A 20,641-nucleotide genomic window follows, 5' to 3' on the forward strand; every position below is an offset into this window, starting at 1 on the left:
GGAGGAGCAGAGAGAGAGACATAGAATCCAAAGCAAGCTCCAGGCTCTGAGCTGTCAGCATACAGCCTGACGTGGGGCTCGAACCTACAAACCGTGAGATCATGACCTGAGCTGAAGTTGGCCGTTTAACTGACTGAGCTACCCAGGTGCCCCTAAAATAACCCTTTTTAAAAATAAAATGAAATAACCCTTTAAATCTCTTATTTATCATAATATTTACATATAAGCAGATGTGAAGTGAATTTGCCCAGGCAAAAACATTGTTTTTTGTTTTGTTTTGGTCTTTTAATAGGGAACTCAATAGCAGATGGAAATTGCCAGCTCTGGGTAGTGAGAAGCTTGAGTCCTCAGCACTTACGGTCATTCTCTCTCTCGAGAGTCCTCTTGATTTTTCCTCTGTTACCTTTTTTCTGATGTGCCCATTCTAGGCTCAGCTCCCCAAACTATCTACAGCCTTTCTAGGCAGAGTAGAAAATTACCGCAACAAACCTCAAACTGCAGCCACATGCCTGGGGTTAGGAGTGATGCAGGTGTGGGTATAGCCGCTGGACTCCGGTCTGGAATTTTAGTAACCACCCTGGGCCACGTAGGAGGGCCAAGAATTAGTTGTCCTGGCTTTTTGAAGCTGCCTTTCTGATCTTCCTGGGACGGTTTTTAGAATTCCCTGATTGTGCAGCCAAAGTGGTTAATAAAACCCACATTCATGATGTAGATTAAAAAATGTGAGTAGAACCAAATTATGTTTTGTGGGAAATATATGCTTTCTGTGGAATTAATGGTTCCTGACCATGGTTTTCAGAACAAGTAATTGCTTTGACCTGATTGCACGTCTGCTGTTGGATAGTGGCTAGGCAGAGGCTGAGCCAGACTGCATAGGTGGGAATCCCATCTTAGCCACTTAATAGTCCGCTGTCCTTGGGCAAGTTTCTTACCTTGTCTGCACTTCAGTTTTCTGTCTGCAACATAGGGACAATAATGACTGTGTCTCCTAGGACTGGTAAGAGGATAGCATGAGTCAATACATTTAAAATACCTAGAACAATGCCTTGCACAGAATGTGCAACCCACAAATGTTAAGTATAATGACTGTTGCTTCAATAAGTATTTTCATAAATATTAGTGGATGATTACTAACTGGTAGTTTGGTGAGATGCATGTTTGTCAGGATTCATATTCAATGAATATGAATGTGGGATTCCCCATATTCATATGTGGAATCCCCATATTCAATGTGGGAATAAAACTAGGATCTTAAAATAGTCACAAAAATATTTCTTTGCTTCCACTTATACTCACTGTCCTCAGGCCCCTTCATCTCAAAATCCTTTTGCCAATCACTTTTGGGTCATCTTCTGTTCCTGTCAGACCCTGCGTTCTTTTTTTATAGCAGATATATTTTCTGACCTCTGGTTAATCTATAGCTTACCTGTACATACAATTTCAACAAGCTAGTAAAATGCCCTAAGTTTAAAATAAAGGTTAAATAAAAGGAAAGTACTTTATAATATAACAATATATAATATAGTATGTAAATTTCAGGCATAATGACACCATAAGGTGTAACAAAATCGCCAAATGCTTGGCACTTAGAGTTTGAATCACCATGAATGTGACAGATACAAATTCAGATTGGTGCGGTTGTATCTTAAGGAGACTAAGATTCCCTGGGTCATGTCACTATTGATGATGTGCCTTTCCAAAATGGTGATCAGCTTGAGAAAGTCACAAACAAGACAAACAATAGTTTTCTCTTGTTTGCCCATGGAATTATACCCCTGCAAAATTCAGTGTATATTAAAACTGGGTAAAATTCTTACTTATAGTTTTTATATAAAATGGAGTCAAGCTCTAGGTTCAAGTAATCACCAACGGGCTTTTTACCTACATCAGCGTCCAGGTGGATATTCAAAAGTGATGAGGGATGAGAGGGAATTTGTTGTTACCACGTCGAATATCACTCTGTGTACAACAACTGTTGTGATATGTGCACTGGCCAATGAGGATGGATGCCTAATTGTTGAAACAGATGCTGGGCTTTGCACCTTACCAGTACCTTCCAAATAAATATCCTCTTTATCCTACACAAAACACAAATCCAGTGTTCATTAAATCGTTAAGGTTAATCCAATCACTTAAATTTTCTTAAATTTTACCCATTACATTTCAGTAGCATTCTTCATCATTGCCATGCCCTCAAATACCCTCTTTGTCTTCGAGGGTGTATCTTATTTGCTCATGAATGCAATCTCTCATTCCTTGGTAGCATGTCCACCGTTTACTCCACGTCCGCCCTGGTGTCCTGTGCTCCTCTGCTGCTGATATACACCCCTGGTCATGCCCACCAAAGGCGCTCTGTCACTGGCGCCCCACATGGCAGAGGCTGCTGCTGCTGTGCCTGTCATTGTCTGTGCTAAGGTGCTAAGCCCGGTGTCAGGCACACAGGTGCATGCTGTGCCTGCTTCTCCTATGGCCGCTGCTGAAACTGTCGATGCCATGTCCCATTAGAATACTCACTATTTTGCCAATGGCCTGGAAGTCCCTTGGTATTCTCAGAAGCCCGAATGAGTCAAAACCAAATTGACTTAGGAGTAAAAAATCAGGAGTTAAAATCCTTCTTTATAGTTTTTTGATTGCATATAATAAAAAAATTGTTTTAGTATTGTTTTTGCTCTGACCAAAATGTGGAATGGAAGACAGGCTATGAAATATAGGAGCAGTGTACTAGAAGCTGCCCTCCTCTTACATGTCCCGTTATCCTGGGACGTATCTTGCCAGCCACGTCTTTTCTTTTTAGGATAGGTTCCTTATTATTAGGCTTCACCCACAATTCTTCCAGTCAGGGCCAGACATGGTGAACTCCTAGTTGAACATGGATTAGTTTCACACTAAAATTCTATCACACTGGTAAATAATAATCAGATGACAGTCTTGCGTCTCCCATTGACCATAGGGTTTAAAAGAGCAACAACACAGAGAAGTGTCTTTCTTTTCCCATTTTTGGGGGCTGTGATGGTAGCATTTAGCATTGTTGAGTTCTTAGAATGTCACAACTGGACCGGAAATATCTCTCTTGAACAGAGTATGGAAAAAGGGTTGTATTTATTCCTCAAGTATAAAGCCATTACTGTTTGTGTCCTTGTGTTCCAAATATTGTAGAAGCAAAAGTTTACTTTGAATCTAAATACAGAATTGAGAAGAAAAGAAGAAAGATTGCATGGTTAAGTCAAACTGGTCTTTGGCCTAATTTATCTTTTTCAGTTCAGTATTTTGTAATGTTGCTGTTTCTAGATCCCTTCTCTCTCAGCCCTGGGTAGTAGGGCAGTCAACAACCAATTTTAGAAGAACTAGTGTCACTTAAGGGAAAGAACTTTAAACTATATTCATAGCAGGCTATAAAAAGCAGAGATACCACCCACAAAGTGATATTTAAAAATTTCCAGCTATGCGATTTATTGGTAAATTTACACATGTGTTGTGCTACAAACAAAATGAACGATGTACCAGGTGTACCCTGAGTTTTTAAATTAAGACTAATTTTACCTAAAGGACACATTTTAATAGAATATTTTGCTGTGTATAAGCTATGGAAACAACATTTTAAGCTGTCTGTGGGTGAAAAGTCCTTAATTATATAGAATATAGCTCACAGGGAAAAGCAAAACTGAAAAGCACCCAAAAAACCCAGAGTCTCATGTCAATTTTGAAAATTTCTAGTCAGAAACATGTGCCCTAATGTCAACTCAGGCTCTGAGGAGTAATGGATACTGTGATTATTTTAAGTGACTTGGTAAATAAAAGCCAGATTGGGGGGATTGAAGAAAACACTAAGCAAAATTCTCTCAGAAATCAGGGTAGTGGCAAGTTGAAGACTGGGTGAGTAGTTCTGAAGCATTTTGCTGAAAACCTGAATTGAAAATCATTTAATGGATAATGGTAGCCATGAACTTTTGTCATTTTTCATTCTAGGTGCATGAAATTGAATGAACAACTCTTGAGTTCAACGTTTCTCCTAATAGAAATTTCATGACTTTTTCTCTAAATCTGATTTTGTTTGGCTGCCAGTGGCATCCCTTCCCTCACATCACAGTAGAGTGCCCCAGGAGTCCTCTTGGGCAAAGGGACCTGACCTTGGGCCAAGGGACCCAACCTTGGCTACAGAGGCTGGAATCATGAATGGCAGCACCTAGGCAAAAATGGCCCCTTTGAGAGAATGCTGAGTATTATGTTGAATTAAGCAAACAAAAAAACCCAAAACACCCCTTCCAACAACAATAGGTTTGACTCCAAAAGCCTTGAAGAGTGGTTTAGAGTTTTTTAATAGATTTTTGTTTTTTTGAAATGCGGAGGGGTCAGGACAAAATGACTGCAAGGGAGGAATTAGCCTTACTCAACAAAAAATGAAATTTGTGCCCAAATCTGCATTCATAACTCTCATCTCTCTCTGGGCAACCCCCTCTAGCTCAGCAAAGCATCACCTGTACAACCTCTCTTCTAATTGATTTCTATGTCTGCTCTTCTCTCTCTAACTTATTTATATAAATTAAAAAATTTAAATGTATTTCTTCCCATTACTCCAAACACTGTAACAAAGACATGGTTCCCACATAAGCATACATCATTCTTTCATAGATGGGAAAAGAGGAGAGGAATACCTGTACTTTGATAATTTTTCACTGTTACCCAATATTTTTCCCTTTTGACTTAAAACTAGCTTCAATTTTTTCCACCACTTAACAATCAAAACTTTTTTTATTTTTAAAGATCTAATTTTTAAGTAATCTCTATACCCAGCATGGAATTCAAACCCACAACTCTGAGATCAAGAGTCACATGCTCCCGGGGCACCTGAGTGGCTCAGTCGGTTAAGGGGCCAGCTTCGGCTCAGGTCATGATCTTGTGGTTCATGAGTTTGAGCCCCACGTTGGGCTCCGTGCTGACAGCTCAGGGCCCGGATCCTGCTTTGGATCCTGTGTCTTCCTCTCTCTCTGTTCCTCCCCTGCTCACACTCTGTTTCATTGTCTCTCTCTCAAAACTAAATAAAGAATTTAAAAAAATTAAAAAAAAAAGAGTTACGTGCTCCACCAACCAAGCTGGCCAGGCACCCCAACAATCCAAGCTTTTTAATTCAGCTTCCATTGAGCCAAAGTATAGCAGAGTTGGTTTGGTTAACTCATGACTTTGAGCCTTGACTGATGCCAGAGCTCACAGGATTTTTAAGGTGATGACTACACATCTTTAATTTATTAAAAATGACTGGGACATTATTGGGTGCCACAGAGTCATTTTCCCAAAAGCATTCGGTGTATTTGGTAAGTAAAAAAAAACAAAAAAAAAAAACAAAAAAAAAAACAAGATATAAATGACTTGCTATCCACCATCCACCTATTTTAAGGCATCTAAGTGGCACTTTAGAACTGGATGTTCAGTCTGGATTGCTATTCAGGGACATGCAGACAAGTGGGGTTAATTGAGATAAAATGCTGATGTCAAAACTAAAGCCTGACTTAGAGTGTATTAAATCTCTGAAAAATAATTATCTAAAAATTTCGAAAAAAAAATATATATATATACATAAAATTTATACCCATATACTCACATATATATACACACACATGCACGTATATACTAAAAGCATCTTGGCAATAAAAAAGATAAGATATGTATAAAGAAAATATGAAGAATATCCTTATAGAAAATAGTCATTTGAATTTAATGTCCTGACCAAAATTCTTCACAGAGAGGAGACAGCTTAACTTCAGGGTTTAAAATCTAGAGAAGAGTAGGAAAAGAAAAACTCAAAATTTTTATCACCTAATTAACATTTTTAAAGACCAACAGTTATTTAGCACTTCAGATATGAAGACCCCTCCCCTTTTGGCTCAACTTTGGTTAATTTTTTAGTCATTTACAAGGTATAAAATAGGTCAAATGTACCTGGCTAATGATCGGTTTACCTGGCTAAGGTTGCAAACTGAGACACCATCTCACAAATCCTTGTCAGGTTCCACTTGACCTCTGACTCTTGCCCTTTGTGTCCTCATCTATATTAGGAGTGGACTCTTGTATTATGATGCCGCTCAGCCAAGCCTGATCTCCAAAGACTCCAACTATATGGCTGGTCAGTTGTGGGAGGGGAAAGAACTTAGAATAAAACGGTTCCATAGAAATATGTTTGCTGTCTCCTAACCAAAAATCTTTTCTGACATATTTCCATATTCTTGACCTATTTCTGGCATTTGGATCTCTGGCCCTCATTAGATTTCATTTGGCAACTGGCTCTAGTCTCCACATGTTCTATATTTTTGTCTCAATCTTGGAGTTAGATATTATGACAATACTGATATTCTAAATATGTACTTGGCTCACATATAATACACTTACTTATAAATAGTGTAGAAGTAGAGAAGAAAATTGACAGTAATACTGTGCATGTTTTATTATACCAAAAACATAGGGTAAAAATTGAAGATTGAGTTGGTCTGTGAAGTTACCATTAAAGGAGAAATAGGTTAATGCATCGTTTTGTTTAAAATGGGGGCAATCACCCCCTTTGTTTGTGTCTTGTATTTAAATTAGGATTGACTTGGGGCGCCTGGGTGGCGCAGTCGGTTAGGCGTCCGACTTCAGCCAGGTCACGATCTCGCGGTCCGTGAGTTCGAGCCCTGCGTCAGGCTCTGGGCTGATGGCTCAGAGCCTGGAGCCTGATTCCGATTCTGTGTCTCCCTCTCTCTCTGCCCCTCCCCCGTTCATGCTCTGTCTCTCTCTGTCCCAAAAATAAATAAAAACCGTTGAAAAAAAAAAAATTAAAAAAAAAAAAAAAATAAATAAATTAGGATTGACTTTAATATACTTAAGAAGAATTTGGAAATCACAAATTTTTAGTAAGTCATTAATTATTCTGATGTAATATATATCAATAATATTTCATGGCTTACTCCAGAAAATGTTACTGAGAAAAAAAGTTTAATATTAATAAAGTGATTAACTTATTTTCACAATGGGTGGGTTTAGACAGCTACTCTATTATCATATTTGTTGCACTCTATGTATTAATATTTGTTGGAGACTGTGTTTCAAATTATTATTAATGATGCTCATTAATTTATACTGAATTATTCATCTTTGGTCTTGCTGAACTAGTCAAGCATTTTTTTCCCTTTCTTTTTCCCTGGAAAATTCATGCAGAAAAATATCAAAGCAAAATTAAGCTGCCATAAAGTAATAAAACAATCTTTCATGCTGTTTGGTCATTGCAGTGAAATCACAGGGGCAAGAAAATTGAAGTACTCGTCTTGACATAGCTTTTATTACCAAGGAAAGTGAACAGAATTCAAGGTTCTTGTGTTGTCATGGTCAAAACATAGAGCAGTTCATGGGGAAAATTGTTTTTGGAGAATTGCATGACTTCGACACTTCCACTGAAAAAGAACAGAAAGAACATTTATGGCTTGCATTTACTGAGTGCTCAATAAGCATTTGATCGATTGATTGGCTGATTAATTGGCTGATTAGTTGGTGGACACTTTATGCAATGACTACTTCTTTAAAACACATTGTTGTGTCATTGATCTGGTAATTTTTGTGAGTCAAATTGTGTCTCCATTTCCATCAGGACATGGAGTACATATTATTTCTTACAACATAAAATAGAAGTTATTCTTCTCCCCCAAAAAGTACTGTATTGAAATAGTAAGATATTTGTATTTGTGGTCTGAGCCACCCTGAGATGGTAACATAGGAAAGATATTCTGAAACCAGAGAAATTAAACTTTTGGTGTCAAATCCACATAGGTAGTAATATAATAATGTCAAATCTTGAGAAATAAATTTTGAGTTGCTTAGCTTAAGGTTAGCATTATGTATTAATAATTCCACTCTCATAAAATGAAAGTAAAAATGCATTAAGGAATTGATGTATTTGGAGCACATAGATCCTCAAATTATACCATTCAAACTCAAGTGCAGGTCTGAAATAGTGTCATAGATTTGTCTATGTGTCATAGATTTGTCTGTGTGTCATAGATTTGTTGACCAAGAGCTAGTTCTGTTGACTAAGAGTTAGTTGTGGTGGTTGTTGGTGAAAAAGTTGTCTTCCTGAACAAAATAGAGAAGAATAGACTTCACTATTGCAAAACTGGGTCAGTCCTAGGCTTACTCCTTTCACAGAAACCTAGCCTTAATATAGAACTCCTTTAAATAAGTGAAACAACAGGAAATTAACTGCTTTGCTGGGATGATATTGCAATGCTAAACTTGAGGAAAGTCACTAAAACCAGTGTGTCTTCACAGGCTACTTCAAATAAAGATGCTGTGTTTTGTTTTCGTCTATGCATCTGTGCATATCTCATATTTCCTGCTTTGTTCTGAAGCGACTAATGTCAAACGTCACATGTTTCATAATCATGTAAAAGAGGATTTATTAGTCTTTGATATCAGTGATGAGCCCTTAGTGCTGAGTAAATTCAAAAGAAATAACACTTTAGTTACACTTTGAAGTTTTCAATTATAAACAGGTTTCCTAGGTTATAGGAAAGGATTATATTAAACTACTACTAGAAGTAGTTCTATGACATTTTTTTAGGATTTAATATATTCCAGGTGCTGTGCAAAGCACTTTAAAGAACATTTTATATTTAATTCTGTCAGTATCCGTATGAGGTACGTTCTTCTTCTTGTCACTACTGTTACAATTCTCATTTTCCAGATAAAGATATTGAACTCAGAAAAGTTAAGGAATTTGTTCATGGTCATACTTATGAATAGGAATCCATTAATAAACAAGAATCAGGATTTTTAAAATAAATTTCTTTGGAATATTATTTGTAAAATATTTTTGAAAAAAGTTACTGGGCAGCAACTATATTGCAACATCCTAGACAAAGCAGAACATGCATTTTTATGGGTTTCATCCATGTCTTCCCAGGCCCAGGTTCAGTTTTCTTGGGGAAACAGATACAACCTTGGTCCCCAAATCCCTCTCTTATCTGGTGTCCCTGTAAGGGGCAGCCTTCCTCTTAGAAGTCTGCTTATGACATTCTCTTCCATGGTTTTCTATGCTTGCTGTGGTTTCCAGGGGGCTTTGCTGATATTAGACCTCTTGGCCTTTGATAGTTCCTCTCATGGTGTCCATCTCTGGTTCTTCACTGGAGCCTCCTCAGTATTGTTGCAATGTCTCTGATAGGGTCGTAACACATCATGCTACTCTAACAGATACCACATTGAGGTGGACAGAGAAAACCAATTCTTGTCCATGTTATGCTAATATCCTAGGTCATGAACAAAAAGTTACACCATACAACCCTAGTAAAACTGCTCAGCGGCTAGATGGCTCATTCTTTACATTTCAGCCCCTTTTCCTAGGGCCAGTGCACATATCTCTAGCTATTTGGTGAGAAGACATTAGCATTCACTTATTAAGCAGAGATATATTGAGCTCCTACGTTAAGTGCCAGCCTGTGTGTTTGGCACTAGATATGCTATGGAAAGAGAAAACCCGAATTCCTGACTTCATAGAGCTCACTGTCCAGTAAACTGAGAATTCCGTCTGAAGTACTTAATACTTAAAAGAATCCCTCCTCTCTAACTGCCAATGAGTCATCAAGTTGGTGAACTTGAAGCTATCTGTGGTGTGTTTCCTTTCCAGTTTGTACAGGGCTCAAGAAATGAAAGGGTGGTTGATATTCCCCAGATACTTTCTCAGAAGGTAGGAGCTCAAAGGAGATTCAGAAACAGTCTCTCCTATGTTGTCTGTTGGGGCTCACACAAATAAAAATGCACCTGGCTGACCTTGTGGAGCACTCAGGATTCCTGGAATATACCTGAATTCACAGAGGGGCCATATTCCAGCCCTGGCCCTTGGACTTTTGCTACTTATCTATTCCATTAGGTCATATATAGCATATATTAAAAATTATAACATAACTTTTGACCTAGGATCACAGAAATTTAGAATTGTAAAAGACCTTAGAAATCACTTAGTTGTTCATTCAGTAAATATTTGTTTAGTACCCACTGTGCTTACTGCTGTCTTTTTCATCATCATGCAAAAGAGGAAACAGATTCAGAGATGAGGATATTTGTTCTCTTTTAGGAACTGGCAGATGGGCTACGCTCCTGTTGTTTTCAGAGCACGTACCAAATAGTCATTGAATTATTTCAAGATAGCCCCTTGTATTAGTCAGGGTTTTCCAGGGAAACAGATAATAAGATCTCTAATATCTATCTATCTATCTATCTATCTATCTATCTATCTATCTATCATCTCTCTATCTATCATTTATGTGTTTATTGGGAGAGTAGGAGATAAAGAAATTTATTGTAAGGTATTGGCTCACATGATTCTGGAAGTTGAGAAATCCCATGATCTGCCATCTGCAAGATGGAGACCCAGGAAGACTGATGATATAGACAGCCAATGGTTAGAATCCAGTCTGAGTCTGAAGGCCTGAGAACCAAGTGTTCTAAGGGCAGGAGAAGATTAATGTCGCAGCTCAATCAATCAGGCAGAGAGCAAATTCAACCTTCCTCTGCCTTTTTGTTCTGTTCAGGCCCTCAATAGATTGGTTACTGCCCAACCACCTCTGGGAGAGCTATCTGCTTTTACTCATTCCACCAATTCAAATGCCGATCTCTTCTGAACACACCCTCACAGACACACCCATAATGTTTAAGAAGCTCTCTGGGTATCCCTAACCAATTGACACATAAAACTAACCAATGCACTCTTTTGTCATTCCTGCCCATAGACATTCTAGCCACTGGAACCTTCTTTCACAGGTGGTAGGTTTATGTACTCTCTTGCTTTCTTCCAATAAGCATCACATTGTGGTAAAAGACACATTATGAATTGCTGATATTTGATCAATGTTCAGTCATGTTTTTACTAACAAAAGGTAATTTCATATGATTCATCTTAAGACATGCCCTGCTGCCATGTACAAATGCTTTCAAGATCAAAGCTAATATTATTTCTCTCTTACTCTTCCCACATGTGCGTGCACACACACACAAACACACATATCATATAATTGTTTCTCCAGGACATGTGGTTAGTAAGGAGAAAATGAGGGCCAAAAGTTGTATTTTCCAAATACAAGGTTTGTGCTGGATATTCTCCATTTGGCCTTCTACTCTAGACCCTTCCCCAGGAAACTGTCCACTGCAGACTAATCAACAGGGCTCCCTTGTCCCCTGGCTTCTGCAGGAGATCAGAGTTCAGGAGGAGAGAGCTTTGGGATATTTATCCCCAACCTGCTTTCCTGCCAGACCCTGGCTTGGAAGTACTTGTGTCCTTCTACCTGTGACCAAAGCGCATGCTCAGTGTCCTCTCCCACACTTATGCTCTTTGTTTGGTTCTATAATCCCTGCCCTCCTGAGCTAGGGGAGGTAAGCGCCAGGAGCTTCACTACCTATTGTTTTCTCTTAACCCTCCTCTCATTTGTTTAACAGTCCTTTCTGTAATAGTTTCTCCATTAATAGTCTCTTCACTTACCCCTTTGACTCTGCCATCCATTCATTTTCTCCCAGGGCGCAGATCCAGAGTTACTTCCTGGCTATGAAGTTAGTTTTGCGTATATTAATTTATATTTGTTATGTATATAAGTTTTGAGGGTATATTTGCATAGCTTATACCTGCAGGCTAGGCTAAGGACTAAGACTTGTAAATATCTTTGGGTAAGGAGAACAATTAATATACCCACAAATGGTATTTATGTATACTTCTAATCTCAAAACTAATTGTCAATTATTAATTAAGACCTTTTATCTTCATTGGAAGTTTTAAAATAAGAAAATACTGGCTAAGTTTAGCTTCCTAATATGAAATGCAAGACAATACTCAAACATTTATGAAATATAATTACATTTTCCAACTATTACTTTTCTATTAATTATTAGCTCTGGGCAAAACATTAAATCAAATACAGTATAAATTTGGCTGCTAATAGTCTTTGCCTATGATATATATAATTATATGCCATAAGCAAGGGAAAAAATTAAAATATTTTTAATACATTGGGATATCATTTTGTTCTCCAAGTACACATTGGCTTAGTCCTCCTACCTTCCAAACTAGCTCATTGCTAGAACAAACATTTACTGAGCACTTGTTATGCATCAGCATTGTGTTTAGTGATGTGGGACAATCAGGAGATTTATGGGGAATCATATTCTGGATTGTAGAAGATTCCTTGACATTGTCACATGCCCATGAAGCATTGGTTGGTAAGAATCAAAATGAAAACCCAGGTCTTGTGGTCCTGGTTTAATCTTTCTTTTCTTAAAACTGCACCACACTCATCGGGTATTCAGTACTTGGCTATATCAGTAACCAGATATTAGAAGGCAGAGAAAAGCAGCCTTCAAAAAAAGTTCATTTTTCCTCTGGGTAAGAGGTAAAGTTATAAGCTTCAGAGCTCCTTAAAATAAAATAAGAGTAGTCAATAAATAAAAATGTATGATATTTCGTATCTGTATCTGCTTATTCATTTAGTCCTCATAGGGTGGGATAGGAAAGCACTAAAGACACATGCTAGACCCTCCATCTTTAATTATTTTCTGGAAATAATAAACATGTGTTAATGAATTACAAGGTCATATGAAAGACTACATCACAGAGACTCATCTCCCAATTTTCCCCCAAAACAGAAGCTAGTTTTGGCATCGTTTATGGAGGATTTCTAGGTTTCTGCGTGTGTTGGGGGGGGTCAAGGGAGAAGGAGGGAATGGAATATTAAAACAAGTGGATTGGACCAGTTTGTTGAGAGAGCCCTTGATAGATAGGCCAAATGAAAGATGGAAGGAAGAGTGACTACAGACAATTCTTTGACTCTGTTAAATAAGAACCTAGGATATTTAAGATTTCCACAATTATTTATATAGCTCCATAAAATGTAGTTGCAGCTTTTATAGTATTAATGGAGCTTATTTTTACTTTTTAGCTATAATCAAGGGAAATGGAAATGATTTTTGATGTCAGAGAACATCTACTTAGAGTTGTTTTTTTGGGTTTTTTTTGCAGGGAAGGGGGTTAGAATCATTAAGAGTAACCTCCAAACCTGGAATAAGATAATGGAAAGTTATATATATTTCACAAAGGGTAAAAATTACTTTAATCGATATTAAATTCCACTGTTCAACCACAGTTTCAGGGGCTGATGTGGAAATCTGACATATTCTTGACAATTCCTGTATTGGATTCCTTTAGCTCCATGCTATAGGCTCTTCCACTTGAACTAAGCCAAAAGTGGGTGACATAAAATTGTTTATTTTTTGACATATTTGCTGACTACTACGTCCTGAAAATCAGTGAGCTGCTATCTTGGTAAAACACTTAATAGGGGTAGCTTCTTCAAAGTCAGCTCTGCCTGGGCTTCAAATCAATGCTGTGCTTCCTGGCAGTAAGGATAAAAAGGAAATCGGAGTAAATTACACTGTTCTCATATTATACAAAAGAAGGCCACAAATTAGCTCTTCTGGAGAGACAAAACTTATCCTAGTAATAAACTCTAAAAAGGTCTATTCAGTAAAAAAAAAAAAAGAAAGAAAGAAAGAAAACACATTTCCTTGCTGCAAATGTAAAGGATTATAGAAACAGTTCAACTCTTTTTTAAGTTGTGATTCCCAAGAAAAGAAATTACCTTAATGACTCTTCATTTGCCACCTCCAGAAACAAGCAATTTGAGTATTTCTTTTATTATGATGTATTAGAACTTCATTAATAAGGAAGCCTTCCAAGTAGGCTATCATTTTTTGAGAAAGATCACACTGTGGTAAATAATGAGATATGGGAATACATTGAACAGCTTGACTTCTGCTGACTTTTACTTAAGAGTGTGAAGTGTTTTAAATTAGACTATGTTAGTATTGATGAAACGTGCACAAGGGGGAAAAATAATTTAAAGGCTTTGTTCCATTTTGAGAGCTAGATAAATTGTATAATTTAAAAATAAATCACTGTGACCTGGCAGTAAGGAAACAACAACTCTCAAATGCTGTTGGAGAGAATGGGAATGTGGACAACGAAGGCAATTCAGTAATAGCTATCAAATTTACAATGCGTTTATTCGTTGATCTGACTATTACGCACACAGATTAGAATTTGCCCCTAGATAAACTTGTAAAAGTATACCTAAATAGATGGATAAGAACATTCATTGCAGTATTTTTGAAATAACAGAAGACAAACATTACAAAACTAATCTGAATACACAACAATAAGAACGATTAAATTAAATGTGCATTCATTTAACAGCACACCCCAAGCCATTAAGAAGTCTAATGTAATTCTATATATATGCTGATATGGAAAGGATTCTGGGATGGATTGGTAGGTTAATATGCTAGATACAGACCTAGATTATACAGTAATCCCCCCTTATCTCTAGGGAATATATCCCAGGACCCCCTGTGCAGAAACCACAGACATTACCAAATCCTATCCGTACTATGTTTTTTCTTATACATGCACACCTAAGATAAAGTTTATTTTATGAATTAGGCACAGTAAGAGATTAACAACGATAACTAATAATAAAATAGAACAGTTATAACTGGACTGTAATAAAAGTTATGTGAATGTGGTCTCTCCCAAAATATTGTATTGCATTTATCCTTTTTGTGATGATGTGAGATGATTAAATACCAATATGATGATATGAAGTGAGGTGAATGACATAGGCACCGTGACATAACATTAGGCTATTGCTGACCTTCTTTCTGATGGTACGTTGGAAGGAGGATCATTTGCTTCTTGGCTGGGGTTGACCACAGGTAACTAAAACTGAGGAAAGTGAAGCTACAGATGAGGGGAACTACTATAATGTCTCCTTTGGATCATTTAAAAAGCAGAAACATCTACAAGTATAAGTAATGTAGATATACTGATATTTATATCAATTTACATATTGAAGAGCCATATGCATCTTACCCATTGGGTGCTTCTTTGGACTTCAAAGGTGAATATGTAAAGCATTGGCTTTGGCAGAGAGAGGCTCTGGTTAGGGGTGGATTGCTGGGTGCTTCTGAGTTTTTTGTTTGTTTTGTTTTTCCAATCTGGATAGCTTTCTATACAGTTTGCTTTTTCTAACCATGTACATCCAATACATTTATTTTTTTTAAATACCAGTGAGTATTTTGAAGTAAGTCATTATTGTTGGTCTTCAGTTTTATATACTTCAAAAAACTATTAAATAATATTTTATAAAATAATAAAGCACTATTGTTGACTTTACCAATATCATGAAGCATGACAGACTCTAGCACATGACGGACTGCACTGCCAGGAAATCTACTCAAGTCAGCCATGTAATATTCTCCTCACAAACAGAGGCTGCCCCTGCAGCCATCTTCCCCATATTAAGAGTGCATCTCTAACATGTGGGGAGAATAGATCTGCTCAGTGAGGTCAGTTGGAGACATCATATCTACCTCCCTTCTGAGCAAGAAAATTTGAAATCAGTTATTACAATTGTTTTCCTGTTTTGTTGTAAGACAATAAACTACAAAACAAAGGCTTTTCTAAACATCCATGATTTAATGAATCTAACTTTGATTAAGAATGGAGAAAAAATTGGTTGCATATTTCCCATGGACCCTGTATTTGAACACAGCAAACACTATTTTGGAAGCAATTCCAAAAAGAAATGATAAAATGACTGTTTTGTGCTCTTTTGAATTTTTTCAGAATTGCGACTTGTGGTGAGCCCCTCTGTGTGTCTGGATCAGAGCATACAGTTAAAGCAGAGTACTCTGAGTGACCTTTTAAAAACAGTGAAGCCACATATGTGGAAACCATGGGACTGGCAACGTGAACAGCTGTAAGCTAATCATTTTGAATTGTTCTATCCAGCATGCATTTTTGGAGACAGCTAACAAGAGAAAACTCCTGAAGATATCTAGGGGGTATTACATGTTTGAATGATTAGGTTCTATTACATAAAATTTCAGTTATCTCTTCTTAATAAAGAACACCATCATTGATTTTCTCCTAGACTAATTCAAACCTCTCCTGCCAAAAAATAAACATTTGGGTAAATAGGACTCTTATCTAGGAAGTTACATTAATGGAAATTGAATTTGAAACCTTGACAATGTGAAACTATAAAATTTTAACTTCCATTTTGTACTCAAATGACATTGCCCTGGTCTATGAGTATGGCTGAATGATTTTTTTTTCTAGTTAATATATTTTTTATGGCCCTTATGATCTAAGAAAGCAACTGCAGGGTACCAAGTTATTTAAGTTTCCTCCAGGAAAATTATTTTTCAATGTAGATAGATTATAGTGAAAAATTAAGAGATTTTCATTATCTTATCCAAGAGACAGAATAGTTTACCTCATCTAATTTTATAATTATTAGGTAGTATTTCCACAGTTAACAGTATTTATTGAAGGATCATATGCACCTCTGTTTACCTAAGACTTCAAAGGTTGAAATAGCATAGTCTGTTCATTGATTAAACTTAAATATGAAACATAGAAACATCATGCAAAAAGCAAATAGTTAAACATTTTGGCATCTTTTATGAGGAAAGTATATTTGTTTCATCACAAAGTATTAGTGTTAATTTTCCTTTGTAGACTGAAGTGTTTACTTCATGCTCTGTGCTTTAAATTAATCCAGAATTATCTGTGGTGATGGTTATTGGGTAGAATCAAACTAGTGGGGAATGTATGTTGGCATATTTTGGTGACCTGTCTACTACTGAGAAATATAATAGTATCTCTTGTCAAGGAGAAGGTAGAGCAAAGGCAATCGAGGGCAGGACTGGAAAATGTCAGGTTTCACTGTTCCCTAAACTATAATTTGTATCACTTTTGTAGTGATGGTACATACATGACCAATGTACATCTTTGAAATCTTTAAACCTCATTTTAGGTATTTTCCTACCTTTCTTTCAAAAAAAAATTATTTTAATTAAATCTACCAGAGTGCAGAACTCTTATCAGTTTGATCTCCTCTCTCTCTCTGTACCTGTATATGTACCTGTAGTGATGCTAATGAGCAGTGGGATTGCTGAAGGAAACCCACACATGGAAGGCTGAGGTCCAACAAAGGATAGATGAGTGTACAAAGTTTCGAGGTAATTTACAAATTACATACCCTAAGTTATGGAGCATTAGCTATGCTGTTTTATTTTTTAGGAATCAAACAACAGTCCTTGCTCCACATGAAACAATCTTTAGAGCTGAAGAACTGTCTGTGATTCTTAAAGCATATGTGTTGGTGACATCTTTAAGCCCTTTGCGTGCATTCATTCATTCAACCGGCGCGGTTTGGAATCCACCAAAGAAAAAACGCTTCACTGTGAAGGTAAAATTCCATCGAAGCTGTTATTTCATTCAAAGTATATTAAAGATAAGTAAAGTGAGTTGAACTGCCTTTCTCTGACCTTTATGATTATCAAATCCCATTGAACAAAGATTGCATCATTTTATTGCTGCAAGTGGAGATTTTCATTTAATAGGTGCAGGCTCAAAAATGAACTGGAAGCAGCTTAATTCACTAGGGATCACAAAAGTTACATCTTGTTTTCTCAATTCATCTTTTTAGTTCAATTCTTTGACCCATTACAAAGCTAATTCTCAGCTGTATTCTGTTTTCTTGACTTTCCACTTATTTAAGAAAAATATACTCACTGCAACAAATGAAAATATTACTTTTCCCTTATGTTTTTTTCTTCATTCTTAGGAAGCAAAATACCTATTTTGTCACAGTAGTCAATATGGAATATTTCCTAAGTGAAAAACAAAGCTCTCAAGTGTGCCTAAGACAGTAAGTCATGATATAAAGCATGATGAGAAAGTTTTCTGGGAAGCACTTAATAATAACTCCCCAAAAATTTAGTTATAAAAGGTAACTCAGGTTGCCTCAGTTGAAAATGAGGTCTAGCGACAACATATTGGGTAAATTTTAAGAAGTTTCCAACTTTACAGAAATAATCATTCAGAGGACAGTTAAGAGGAAATAGGAAGAAATTGAAAGAACACTCAAGTGCTTTGGTTTGTACGTTCTTTCAATTTCCTCCTGTTTTGTCTTACCTGTCCTCTGAACAATTATTTCTGTAAAATCAAAAATTCCTTCAAAGAACAAATACTACATGATCCTACTTATGTAACAATGTAACTTTGCAAACACGGGGCACCTGGGTGGCTCAGTCGTCTAAGCATCCAACTCTTTTTTTTTTTTTTTTTTTTTTTTTAATTTTTTTTTCAACGTTTTTTATTTATTTTTGGGACAGAGAGAGACAGAGCATGAACGGGGGAGGGGCAGAGAGAGAGGGAGACACAGAATCGGAAACAGGCTCCAGGCTCCGAGCCATCAGCCCAGAGCCTGACGCGGGGCTCGAACTCACGGACCGCGAGATCGTGACCTGGCTGAAGTCGGACGCTTAACCGACTGCGCCACCCAGGCGCCCCAAGCATCCAACTCTTTATTTCAGCTCAGGTCATAATCTCACGGTTTGTGAGACTGAGCCTTGCGTCCAGCTCTGTGCTAACAGAGTGGAGCCTGCTTGGGATTCTCTCCCCGCCCCCCCGCCCCACCCCCCATCCTTCCTCTGCTTGTGCTCTTTCTTTCTCTCTCTCAAAAATAAATAAACATTATAAAAAATAGAAATAAAATTGTCAACCTCACAAAAGCAGAGAGAAAATAGAATGATAGTTACCAGGGGTGGGGGGAAAAGGGGAGATGAGAAAATGTTGGTCAAGTGGTACAAAGTTTCAGTTATGCAAGATCAGTATGACCTAGAGTTCTACGTATAGCATAATGCCTGCAGTTTTAATAAGATTTGCTAAGAGAGTAGATCTTATGTTAAGTGTCCTTATCGCTAAATAACACATAATATATAGGTACGTACACACATACATACATACACAGGGTGGGAGGTAAAATTTGGATGGGATAGATATGTTATGGCTTGAGTGTGAGGATGGATTCATGGGTGTAGTTATCTCCAAACTCATCAGATTGAATATGTTAAATAGGTACAGCTTTTTGTATCTCAATCATAATAAAATGTTGTTGTTGTTTTTAAAAAGAATGTGCAATGCCTTTCATAGCTTCAAGAGATTCAGAAGTAACTGAACCTGATTTTTTTCAGAATTTATCTTATATAAACTACTTTGTAAATTCTGGAAAATCTTCCAATGGTGAAAAATGTTTTAAATGGCTCATTTAAATATTGTCAATTAAAAAAAAAGGATCAGCATGATAAAAGGTGCAAATGCTATATTCCTTAGTAAAATAGATGGCTGACATTTTAGGGAAATAGTGTTGATGACTTAAGTCATAAGATACTTAAAGAACAATTATCGTAACTATATCAACATAGGTATTTTTTAGTTAATTATGAAAAAGTAGCATCAAATTTGGTTTGTCTTTCGCGTTATCTCCTACCAGTCTTCACAGTGGCTATTTATTTTTACCTAAGTACCTTTAATTATTTTCAGATTTCTGTTTATATTAGGTTGAATTATATGAAATTGCTAGTATGTGGCCATTCCTGACTTACAAAAAGTTGCAGTTTCATATGATGCAACCTAATTTTTGGAACTCAGGTACTGAGAGATAAAAGAATCGTATCACTAAATTCATGTCACATTCACGCATTCAACAAATGTTTACGGAGCCCAGTCCAAAATCCCTGTTCTTGTAGAATTTGCCATTAGCCATCGGTGCAAGACTCCCACATCTATTTATATAATCCATTTCATCCCTATTCCCCATGCAGTTCCTTGGGGCAGCATTACAATGATTTAATGTGTATCTTTTTGTTTAGGTTATTGTAAAAATGCAGTTCTGTTTTGTTATGCATATATGTGCTTTTAATTTATGTAAATTGTATTGTATTAGAGATTTTTTTCTTCTAACTTTTTTATGTGAAGCACTACATATTTTCGGGAAGGAAACACCCACGTTGTTATGTGTCTACCTCCTGTGTTACTTTGCACTGATTTACTGTGTTCCATGATGTATTGCGTTACACTTCACTTAACCAGCGTTCCAGTGAGAGACACCTTGATTGTTCCAACTCTCGACTAACCCAAATAGTGCCGCAGATGTACAAATTCTTGTATTAGACTCTTAATGAACCTGAATCCATTTGTTCTGGAAAACATACACCTATCATTGGACTTGCTAGGTCATCAGCTATGGGTTCATTTGATAGAATTCAATAATGCCAGCTTACCCTCCAGAATGCCTGTGCCAGTTTCTGTGCCATTATCAGTCTTTCCATGTCCCGACAACCTGCCCAACACTTAACTTTTCCAGCTTGCAACAGGTGAACAGTAGTATCTTACTCTCGCAAATGGCTCAATTTGTCACCGGTTAACTTTATCCTTGGTATCCTTTGTTGATCAGAAATCTTCAATTGATTCATCAAATTAAACTTTCCCTATAATTTCTGCTTTGGAGATTTAGTTCCAGAAGTTGTTTCTTATCTTTAAGTCACAGGGGTGGGCTTCTTCATTTTCTTCTATTACCTTTATAATTTTTCCAGGACACACAAATATTTTATTCAACTGGAGTTCACCTTTGATCCAGAATTTTTTTCTATATAATCAATTTTCATGGGCTAAAAACTCATCATTTCCCATGACTGTAATATCACTTTTACTGTATAAGTTCCTATTTGTATA

The 20,641-nt window shown here is 36.8% G+C and overlaps 1 protein-coding gene and 1 long non-coding RNA gene across 6 annotated transcripts in view; one reads left to right on the forward strand and one right to left on the reverse strand.

Moving 5' to 3' along the window:
* CPED1 (cadherin like and PC-esterase domain containing 1) overlaps positions 1–20,641 on the forward strand; it is a 268,681-nt gene that overhangs the window by 80,333 nt on the left and 167,707 nt on the right. For all 5 annotated transcript variants that reach the window (XM_060632979.3, XM_060632976.3, XM_060632977.3 and 2 more), the window contains exons 5-6: positions 15,683–15,815; positions 17,144–17,312. In XM_060632979.3, coding sequence (XP_060488962.3) covers positions 15,683–15,815; positions 17,144–17,312 — 302 coding nt within the window. The remainder of the gene's footprint in view (positions 1–15,682; positions 15,816–17,143; positions 17,313–20,641) is intronic.
* On the reverse strand, positions 2,102–6,283 carry LOC132679439 (uncharacterized). The gene is made up of 2 exons (XR_009610158.3): positions 5,935–6,283; positions 2,102–3,177 (listed from the first exon to the last, which is right to left on the reverse strand). It is a non-coding gene; the product is annotated as an uncharacterized LOC132679439 (long non-coding RNA).

The sequence above is a fragment of the Panthera onca genome, chromosome A2 (assembly GCF_046562875.1).
Source record: "Panthera onca isolate mPanOnc1 chromosome A2, mPanOnc1 haplotype 2, whole genome shotgun sequence".
In the NCBI taxonomy this organism is placed as follows: domain Eukaryota; kingdom Metazoa; phylum Chordata; class Mammalia; order Carnivora; family Felidae; genus Panthera; species Panthera onca.